Below are 11,298 nucleotides of genomic sequence, written 5' to 3'. Positions count from 1 at the left end.
CGCTTCAAAGCGAATCCAAGTGCGAAGGTTTTGTGATGGTAATTAGTTCTACCTTACATATATGAATTATTAAGAGCTGGGAAAATGCCTTGTATAAAACGTAAGGAAATGTCGCGTGGGATTTCAGTGGATGTTATCTGATGTTATCCCGTTGTGTCTCCAAGGGGATCGAGAGAAATAGTGTAGGGGAGGGGGAATTCTAAACAGCATTATATTAAAGGACAACAGGCCATTTCTGAGTTCATGTCTGCCTCCTCTTCAAAGCGAGTCTAAGCGCGAAGTTTTTGTGATGAAAAACTTTGCACTTGGCCTCGACAGACATGAACTCGGAAATGGCCTATGAGATAGGCTTTGGGACATAATGCTAGCATTATTTTGAGCATAAAAGCAAGGCAAAAGCATCGAGCATAATACCAAGATTTTAGCAAGAAATTTCTACCATGAAAAAAAAAAAACTTATCTGAAGGGATAAAATTCACCGAGAAACAGCCAAAGTTATATATAATTCAGAGGTTTCTTGCCAAAACTAGACATTTAAAAAAAAATTGTTAAAACGTTTTTTAAACATTTTTTTAATTAAAAAAAGTGGCTGTTACTGTGGATGTATTGAGGGAGTTTTCGAGCATTTTAGCAAGGCCATAAGAGCATAATAGCAAAAATCTTGAGCATTAAGCAATAGCATAATAGCAAAAAATAAAAGCATAATGTGCCAAAGTCTACTATTAGAAACAGTTTTTCAGTTGGACAACCCTTACCAGAAACAGGATATAAACAACTGTGATTTAATTCCCTCAAAGATCTATTTTGGAAGCCTCCAGGTGACCGTGTTTAAAATATATACCCGGATTGAAGAAAAAAAAACCGAACGTTATGAAGTGCACTATGGGATGTTTTTTTTTTCCTTTACTAAGTATGTTTAATTTTTAAATTTGTAAACTGGTTTGTTGTGAATGATTTAAATAACCTCCTAAAAAAAATTGTGCTCGAGAGAGGTGGAAATGTTTTAATGATTTAAGTGGCAGCTTTTGAGTCACTCATGAAAGGAATTTAAGGTGGTTTTACCGCATTTGCCTTCAAAATAACAGGACGAGAAGGATGTTCTCGACAATCTTGATTTCTGATTACTTTGAAAATGTTAACATCCCTGACTAAGTTAGAGGTTTTGTTCCTTAATCGCCACAATAAGTTATATTTTATGTGCGACAGTGACAGTCTCCCAAAGATCCCATCCATACTTCATCTCCTATATATGAGCTATGAACTAACAACGAGGAAGGGCTAGCTCAAAGCCAACAAGCGACCGCAAAACACGACCAAAACTAATTCAATGTCGTGAAAATCGGAACTAGTGGAAGGTTAATTAGCTTTACTCAGATGAGATTTATAAGTCTGCAAGAGACTCTTTGGGTCACCACAGCAACCAGTGGATGTTCCTCATTCTGGCTCGCTCCAGATCTCCCCTTTAGGGTATATAGAAAAATTTAAGATTTTGAGAAAAACATAGATAATTCTGCAGGCCAATATGAAACGAATTTAAAACACTCTTCGTTTTCCACAATTAATAAAAAGTCATGTCTATTACTCTTAGAAATTGACCTCAGACAGAAAAAAAAAACGAGTAGGATCACGCGCACGCATTTGAAATTGAAGGCAGCTCACTCGTGCATTTGTTTTCTGTATGGAGAATATTGATACAAAGAGGAGATGATTATTGCAACTGACTGCAAAATTATCGTCGAGAAAACCATTTCCCTTGTCAAAATCAATGTTCCATGCAGATAATTAAGAAGGGAAGGCATTTATGATTAAATTTCCATTCACTACTTGCACATACATGCATGCATGCATACTTGCATAATACACCTCTATTACCTCCCCTCCCATCCCCCCCCCCCCCCTCAAGAAGATAAAAAAAACGTTTGCATAACCATTGTTTGCAATTTCTCCCGGGAAATGAAAATGTCCCAAGAGAAGTCGAAAACAATGCCTATGCAGACTTTTGGGGGGTAAAATAGGTGTATTATGGGATTTATGCAAGTATATTGAATCCCGAGAACGAAGCATATATGATAGCAGGAGTCTGTATGCAGAGGGCGTAAATTTAAGTTGATGATATTGTTTGAGATGAAATTTAAGATGGCCCTTCATAGACCGATTGCATAAATGGCGGCCAACTAATATTCTTTTGTTTATGTGCTAACGAGATTTACTAGCCTCGTTTACATGGACAAAATACAAAAGAAATGTTGCTTGAGAGCGAGGCTAGTGAGAGTCTGATTAGCACATAAACAAAAGAATACATTTTTGGCCGCTATTTATGCATTCGGTCTATATGGTATTCGATTCGCTCATGAATCACGGAATCACTCCCGAACTCTATATACTTGAAAAGAAAGTAATTGTTGTCGCTTTTATTTAGAGAGATAAATATGTTAAGTGATAACAAGCGCATGTTTCCCATTTCTCTCTTTACGTAGTGTGGTAATACCGTTTCACTTCCCCTTTGCTTGCATACACCTATCATTAACAGAGTTCGAAGGGCGTAACGTACGTTTATAGCCCGTAGTTTCTTTTGTTTCACAAAAAGCCACTGCTCTCCTGCTAGCAGAAGCGTCTTTTCTTTTTGCGTTCGTTGACGAGTATGGGAAAAGAGCGTGGGTCGAAACTCACTTTGATCCAACCGCAGTCCACAACCTTGCACGCGGACGCTCTTCAAACCGCATGCTCCATGATATGTTTGCTGACTGGGACAAGAGCTCGCTTTGTCTCGCAAATTACTTTACAGTGATTCCGCTTGTGTTAAGTGAGCCCACACAACATGACGTATCACGTGAGGATTGGGTCACTAAGTAACCCCTGCGCATGCTCAACACAGTGAGCTTCAACCCATAGAAGAGGTCTCTTTCCCGTACTCGTCAACCCAGCGAACGCAAACACAAAAGAGACCTGCGCTAGCTGGGAAGGCCACGGATTGAACACTACCAGAAGTCCACAAACATGAAACTTGATATTCAACAGAAGGTGGACCATCAGTTTTCGGTATTAACTATTTTTAGAAAAGTCACTGCTACTTCGATTTTACTGCAATTTGTCTTCAAGCACTCGGCTACTACGGAAGCCGATAAGGGTCACAAGTTGTCGCTTCCAAGTTGTCGCGTTGACGTTAAGAGCAGGGGGAGGGGGCAATTTAGGAAGTTTAATCTCATTTCTATAGCTGTTTTAAGGTAATGTACACTCTCCTCTTCCACCCCCCACCATGGAAGCGACAAATCGGAAGAGACAACTCAGCAGCGACAACTTGGCAGCGACAACGTGGAAGCGACAACTTGGAAGATGAGGGAGGGGGGAAGGACGTAAAATGAAAATACCTAAAGGATACAAAACTACGATAGTACTCCTTCAAAGACTAGCAATGCTCTCGATCAGTGAGAGTACGACAAGACAGTCGCCTCCTTTAGGTTTAACGTGACAACATGGAAGCCATAACCTGGAAGCGACAAAGTGGAAGCGACAAAGTGGAAGCGACAACGTGTGACCCTTACCGGCTTCCTCTACTGATGAAGTCGTCGGGGAATGTAATTTTAAAGTCCTTTTTTTTCAAATGTCCTTTTGCAAGAATTGTACAGTAACGGCTACGCATTTCTTTTCAAGCTCCGTTGTCCATTGTCCTTTCACGGGAAATAGAGACACTGTAGAGAATGTTAGCATCGACAACGAGTGTGACTTCGAGTACGAGCTCTGGGATTTTCATTACTGTGCATCCGTACTGCGCAGCCCGGCGTTCCTAAATTCATTCTCGTTACCACAGCCTCCAAGGCTCTGGGAAACTCTACGTAGGAGAACATGCGCCGTAGGGTTCCCGTAGTCAAAAATTGGCTATTCGAACCTTACGGCGCTTGACCACTCCTCGTGCTAACATGAATGCACCAATTAGAGACGCTTTTGCTTGTTCTTCACGAAAACTAAAGACAAGACACTTTGTTTAAGGGTTCCCCAGAGTTCTTATCTCCCTCAACTAAGAGAAGAGTTCTGGGGCCGAGATTGGCTTAACTCGTACCAGCAAGTTAGTCTGCGACGACTTTACACAAAGTACGAGTTTGTCAAAAAGCAAATTACGTTTGCTTTTCGCCCTTTACTGCAAAAGACTTCCTCTATAAAAAGTGGAAACACTCGCAATTCATTAATCATGCACAAATCGCACGCACTCGCTTTTCCGTAGAGAGAAACAGCCAGAAATATCAGTGCCACACAGGCATCACGAGTGAATTCTGTTGCGATATTTTACAACAGTTACATTTCGATGGATTTCTTTCCTTTACAAGATGCGTGGGCGAAACCTCCTGATTGTACACGAATCACCTTGCGGGCGAATCGTCTTGTGGGCGAAACCACTGTAATTCTCTGCAGATACACTATGGTAGATAAGAGGTCATTACAGTATCTGCAGCATGATTGCATGTCATGTCAAAATGTCAAAATATTATGAGAGCAGAATTTAACTAAAATAAAGAAATATTAACGTTTCACTTACTTCTCTGTGTCCATACACATGCGACAGTGCAGTTTGGTATTGTAATTCTCTCCCTTTTTCTTTTTGCTTTACTGGTCTTCACTGGTCTCTTGTTTTTTATTGTTTTACATTCAGAGACATGCACTGCAATCTTTTGACATCTTCTGGCCAAACGAACTCCAATTATCTTTATGCAGGAGATAATATTTTCCCACTTAAGCCAATTTTGTTATCTTTTAATTCCATGTTTCAGTCAGGTCACAGAGGTTCAAATGTTTGACATGTCCTTTTAGGTTCTGAGACAGCATCCCCAGGCTCAGCTAATTAGTACTGCTGCGGGATTGGAGGATATTCCTGAGAGATTTGTGGGAAGCAGGTAACTTTTCTTTTACAATTTGCTTTTTACTTCTATGTTTGGACCCAAAATAGCCTTGACCAACCCTGAAGTAATATGGTGACTGGTCTAACTTAATTATCTTTTGTTTTAAAGGGTTAAACATGTTGGGATTCATGGGATTGAGTGCAGATCTGGTTGTGTCTTAAGGCTGCATGAAATGGACGACTTTAGAAAAGACTATCCTGTTTATGGATAAGTGTATCTTCCCAACGGTTGGGAAGATGAAAATTTTTCATTTTAACTGAATTTGAAACTCGCTCCTTTCATGCGGAGAAATCATTGGTCAAACTGTGATTCATTTCCTGTACAAACGCACATCACACAGTTGCAATGCTCACATGAACAATAGCTACTTTTAATAAACATAATTTCTTATTAACAAAGCGAGAGGGGTGATTTGCTTCTGAATCAACTGAAAACACTGCCATGTGGTATATCTTATTATTAAAAATTAGATCATTACGTAATACAGTTTCAGATGGTTTTTATAAACTTAGCAACCATGAGATATCAATTCAGTGCACGAAGTAAGAATGAGCTGATCCAGAGAAATCTCATTAGTGACTCCATGGCTGTCGTGAAGTAACTGACTGTGCTATAATGGCCAATCTTAATAAGAGTTGGTGTAAATTAAGGAGCCTACAATTATTATTGCGTATACGTTCTGCGCATCTCGAGACACTCAGATTTCCTATCGGTGATGCTTACTAATACAGGGATATTTTTGCGCGGTTTAAAACTATCCGGAGAAAGTAGATCTTAATAAGTACTCTTGGTATCCAAAAAGAAAATTGGGGGTAACCATGCATTTTTCAGAGATAATTAAGCTTCAATTTGAGAAAGAACGCCATACATTGCTTTGTATTTTAAAGCTTTTTACAAATATTATTCATGAATTATCTTTGAAAAATGCGTGGTTACCCCCAATTTTCTTTTTGGATTTCAATAACACTTGTTAAGATCTACAGTTGCTGCATAATCACACATCGGGGCAAAAATATCTTTAATTAGTAGGCACCGTCCTTAAAAGCCTGTCGTAAGCTTGTTGTAATAATTAAGGTGCCAATTACAAAATTGTAATTACATTCCAACTCAGGAGCCCATCTTGGTCTGACCGTCATAATTTTTAATCATGTGACCTGTCATACACTAAAAGAGGGGTGTAATTACTTACAGTGGGTATCCATCATCAAGGATTGCCAAAAGAACAAAAAAAAAAGAAAAGAAAAGAAACCGATAGTTAGTCTATAGATCCGGGTAGTCACTTCCAAAACTTCTCGCTGAACAAGGGTAAAACAACAAATCTACCTCTTTATTTCCAAAGTATTACTTACTTAAAATATCATAATATAGCTACTCACTCCACCCTCAGTCTTTTGTAATGACCGCAGAATGGATCATCGTCTATGATGATAACAAACAACAAGTACCAATTGAAGTCTTAGTTATCATGCCTTAAGGGAACTATTCACCACAAAATTAAAACATCCACCTTGAGAAACATTTAAGGTTGTAATTGCTCGTTTTGATACATAAAAAAATGAGCATGACATGGATATGAAAGTAATTAAAAAATAATTAAAAACGATCCCTGACGAAATCGAAGTATTGGCATCAACAAGATGTAATCATTACATTTCATTGGCCGACCTAAACATGTATTTGTCATCGGTTTCTTTACCAATTTCTAAGTAAAAATTTAAAATGAAAAGCTTTCGAAAACTAAGCAAGCATTTTAAGATCGCTGGGCTAGTCATTGATACCAAGATAGCTTGGGGAATTAATTAAAACGGCCAAGTCATGATTTTATTCAATGAACCGGAGCTTCTTGTTTCAAAATTTGCTAAACTAAAAAAGCCATTGATTATATGGGCAAACTATTTAACTAATTCGGATATTCAACACAGACGCTGAAAAAGTTAATCTCTAAAAGTACAAGACAACCAAATCTTTATTAAACTCTCAACCTTGGATAATGCAATCCTAGCTTTCTCATTGGCTCACTGGATCTCGTTTACCAGGCATTATACCTGCGTTTGACCTTATGCGGAAATGAATGCGACAAATGTCTCTCCGCATAAAATCATTTTCTGGTCGTTTCTTAAACTTAAAATTAGGCAAAACCGAAAGTTGAGAGTTTAATAAACAATATTATTCCACTCGCCCTTATTGGATACGTGATTGGTAATGACCAACGAGGCGCGTATCTCGTATCCAACGCGGGCTCACGCAATAATTGTTAAATAACATAGTGGTGGAATTATACCACCATATACTTCATTGGTGAACCTATAAATCATCAACTTGCTTATAAAGATTTTCTTGACAATGATCAATAATGATCATACAAAGCCTCAGCTGTATCTCCTCTTTGTTTGCCCTGCAGAACCTACTTGACAACCTACAAGCAATAAGCTAATAGTTCTAAAAAACAAACTTATCATTCCTACCAGTAACAACATGTCTTTCACTTTGGGGGTTTCTGAACCTGTTTTTAGGCTGCCTTTGGGCGATACCATAGGCTGCGTCTTGTGACCACACGAGGCAGCCTTGCGCTATATACCATATCTACGTAACAAGCTAAATTTGCGTAAAAAGGGGCTGCTGTTTAATTTTCTGAAAGACTTTCAAACAGCGATTCCCTAGGCTTGACAAGTTTCCGGATGATGTGCATGGAAGAACTAAAACTTGTAGACAAAGTCAGGCCAATTGCTACAGTGCGGAGAGCTGTGAGTTTTAGGTTGTTTAAGGATCCTTGCGAATTGAGTGCAAAATAAAACACAGCCACGACATTACTCTCAAGGTAAGCAAAAATCATGCAAACACTGATGTAGAAAACATACCGCGTCACAAATTTGTGTTTGTTTAAGATGACTATGAAAAGCCCATTGCAGACAGTGCACACCGTGTCGTATGTTGAAAAATAAGAAAAAGACATTGTTGAGGAACAAAACGGTACTACTATCCCCAAAACCAACAAAAAAATGTTTGAAGCAAACCAGTCACTCCGAATCAGCTTTGAAATGTTGGTTTGAACGGTCCACGTGGTTTTACAGGCAAACCGACTATACATGAAAAAACAGAAGATCTTAAAAGGTGACCAATATATGGGAAGTAACGACGAATTAAAGTGCATGTCACCGCCCTCATCAAATCTGAAAAATGATAACCCTCCTTTGGAAATACCAACCGGAAGGGCTGCTATAATGAGAATCAGATAACAAAAACCCACATCCATTTTGCCAGGAATTATTTTGATAATGTTAACATATCTGACAGTACCTTGAGTCTGTCTCATGTACTCGGCATTGTCAATGTTTGCAGCAATTAGCAGCGGCTGTCTTTCACTGTCATCTGTTCCATGATGATTCTCCACTCTCTGTTCAGTAACCGAGTTCGAAAATGACTCCTCGTTACTATTTGCAGCGTCTTCCATGTTTCGCATTTCACTATGAGTTCCATTCCCTACTGCACGACCTTCACCTGCTTGTCGAGTTACAGACATCCAACAGAATTTCTTTGTACGTGTCAGCCAAACCAAAGTTACTATCGGTCCAACGAGGAACCAGTAATAAAGTCGGCTTAAATATGATCTCATTTTCTCCAGTTCAAAGGAGTACTGCACGCGGGGTGGAGCTCGGATCTCCACATTTGTTCGGTCGTTCGAAGCCAAAAATATTTTAACCTCAAAAGGATAGATTGCAGTGTACTTGGAGACTAGGTAACAGTCCTTGCTTGTAAGATATAAAATCGGTATCAGGTGCTTGTACGCAGGGATTTCTTCCTTCGTCGAAGGAAAAACATCTGAGTTTTCTGTAAAACATATCAACACAGAGTACCCTGCGTTCTGTGCATTTACTGTCAGCTTCTCCAAAGGACACAAACTATACTTGTTGTTTGTCAGACTAACAAGAGCGACTTTATGGACCTGAATTTGTGCATTGCGTACATCCTCCAGTGGCTGGCATGCATTTGAGAGCTTTGAATACACCGCAAGTCCATTCAAAATAAAATCTTGGTCTTTCCCTGTGGTTGTTGCCTGTATGAAGGACTGCAACGAAGGTATCCTAAATCCTGGCATGGCTGACACGTTGCATTTTACTGTAGATCCAGGACCGAAGAACTCGTCATCAACTGGATACAAAGTGAGAGTGTTTCCTCTCGGCTGGTAATCCAACTCCGAGAACCATTCAGATCCACGAAATACAAGCATGTAGATCAAACATATTATCACCAAGAAGGAAAAGCAATAGCCTATTGAAGCATACTTCCCCGCCATCTTGAACACAAAGCGGAAGCAAACCAGTCACGCATAAAGCAATCCAGACAAAACGTTCTTATCCATTTGAGACAACAGCTACTTATCTTTGTATAGATCGTTTTCACTGTCACGCAATAAAAAATGAATCAAAAACCATCCAGTGGAAAAAGTCAAGAATTCGTGATGTCGTAGAAGATAAATGAAGAAGACACTTCTCCAAGTTTAGGCCTGTGCGTTTCCCCAAACTTCAGATATTCGTCGAAATGTTTCGCAGAAATTTACAGAGCCCAGTATGAAAACGCCATGTTGGTGCACATCTGTGGTGCACCAATATGGCGGCCGGTAAATAGTGTCAACATCTGTTACTTACTTTGGCTATCTAGACGAGTGATCATCTGTACTGAACAAACAGCTATTTACCTAAGCACTTTTCCAAATGCTTTAAATTCTAAAAAGGCTCAAAACCATGAGATAAATATATATTTCTCAAAAAACTCGATCGTCGCTTCGTGTCACGCGCCGCTATAACTCAGAAATTCAAAATGCTCTGGTTTTCAAACGAAGCACGCTATTGAGCTTTAAAATTGCAAAGGGATACAAATTTACCGCCTCTTATGCCTGATGAGGATAAAAACTTTCGTGGCTCTTCACTTTTGGATTTTCGAAAATGATGACGTCACGTGAAAACGATCCATTGGCCAATAACCAACAAGGATAGAACTGACCTCTGGTGCCTTGTTCAAATTGGAAAAACGATACACTTAGCCTACAGTGAAATTAAAACAGTGACCATTTTTACTGTCGACCGGTTGGTCACAGTAGAACGAATGAAAATTGTATTTCCCTTGTATGATCCACACAGAAAATAAACTTCTTTCATAAGACGACGATAGCACGATTTATAATGAGGGACTGAAGCATCAGGATCCTCGTTTTTGGCCATTTTCGGGTTTTGCACCGCAAAACTTCGGTTTTGGTGTCTGTTGCGGTTTGCGGGTTTTCCTTTTTTAGCATGTGGTTTCTGTTTTCGGCAGAAACACACAGCGGTTTTGCGGATTTGATATCACAGGTATCCCAACCTCTACGATTTGTGATGACTTTTGTAACGTTAACAGCGCCCCCCGTCACGTAATTTGAACATCAACATAAAAGGGTTTGTGTGGGGAAAAGTGTGTCGAATTTGAAGGCAAAATTAGAAATGATTTTTCTATAAAATGTTTCCACTGAACTCCTTTGTCGTTCTTTTTATGTCTTATGTGGCTCCAACGACTTCTGTCTCTTTAATATATAGAAGTAATAGACCCAATGCCCTCCTCAATTTTATGAGGTTGATATCGAATGTGAATTTTTGAAATTCATATATAACTAGTTCTTCATATCCACTCGTGGGGCTTTCCTTGGAGCGTTCATCAGTAAGTAAGTTAACTTTATATTCCAGAGCAAGATAATCTTATACTTGATTATATTTAAAATAGCACTGTATTTTGATGCCGTCTATTCATTGTAATGTTATGCTCCCCAAATTTTTATATTTCTCATGTATGTTTCACTGTTGTAGATTATATTCTTAGACTACCTTTATTGTTTTCTTGTTCAAAGGCTCAGTGATTTGTAAAAATACCCATGACTGCTTTATTTATAACCTTGAATAAACCCGGCACAAATTTGAAAGAAGCTGAAAGAGTGACAATTAAATGAACTTGCCTTGGAACATTCCACAGTCTTCAAATATGAGATCACTTTGCAGCATTCCATGACCTCAATTCAACCCTCAATCGAAATACCGTCTAATTAAAGTGAAAGGTGAGTGCATTTTATTTAAGACTGAAAACACCTTGAAGGTCACAATTAAACAGATACAGAGTTTACTTGGTCTGGTACTAAATCTGTCTTACAGAGTGTTCTCAACGTTTTTATCAGCCACTGTACTCTTGTGTAGAGGTTGGCCGAGAAAGCACTGGTCAAACTGTGCTTTATTTCCTGAGTAAAGGCATACTTATCGTACAGTTGTAACACTTAGTACATGAAAAACTCACACTTTTAATGAAAGTGATTACTTGCAATTTCAACTGAATGTACTTTTTTTTATTACTGAATATTACATCGTTGCACGATGCAGTCCCAGATTTG

At 38.9% G+C, this 11,298-nt stretch overlaps 1 protein-coding gene across 4 annotated transcripts; it reads right to left on the bottom strand.

Moving 5' to 3' along the window:
- Positions 1–5,893: 5,893 nt before the first annotated feature.
- On the bottom strand, positions 5,894–9,220 carry LOC138058291 (uncharacterized). Of its 4 annotated transcripts, XM_068904220.1 has the most exons (3): positions 8,190–9,220; positions 7,751–7,781; positions 5,894–7,308 (listed from the first exon to the last, which is right to left on the bottom strand). In XM_068904220.1, exons 1-3 carry the CDS (start codon positions 9,184–9,186, stop codon positions 7,197–7,199), a joined length of 1,140 nt encoding a protein of 379 aa, XP_068760321.1. In that variant the 5' UTR covers positions 9,187–9,220; the 3' UTR covers positions 5,894–7,196. The 4 variants fall into 4 exon arrangements, with proteins under 4 accessions (XP_068760321.1, XP_068760319.1, XP_068760320.1 ...); XM_068904218.1 differs by having other exon boundaries at positions 7,751–9,220; XM_068904219.1 differs by having other exon boundaries at positions 5,894–7,781.
- Positions 9,221–11,298: the final 2,078 nt, after the last annotated feature.

Source organism: Montipora capricornis, chromosome 7 (genome assembly GCF_036669925.1).
Source record: "Montipora capricornis isolate CH-2021 chromosome 7, ASM3666992v2, whole genome shotgun sequence".
NCBI lineage: Eukaryota > Metazoa > Cnidaria > Anthozoa > Scleractinia > Acroporidae > Montipora > Montipora capricornis.
The sequence above is the reverse complement of the archived record's forward strand: the minus strand, read 5'-3'. Positions and strand labels throughout refer to the sequence as shown.

Bases quoted from the DNA above. Each gene is read 5' to 3' on its own strand.
- LOC138058291 (XM_068904218.1), bottom strand. From the start codon at position 9,186: ATGGCGGGGAAGTATGCTTCAATAGGCTATTGCTTTTCCTTCTTGGTG. The intron at 7,309-7,750 runs GTATGTTTTCTA...TATTGCTTGTAG, and splicing joins AAACACAAATTTGTGACGCG to GTTGTCAAGTAGGTTCTGCA.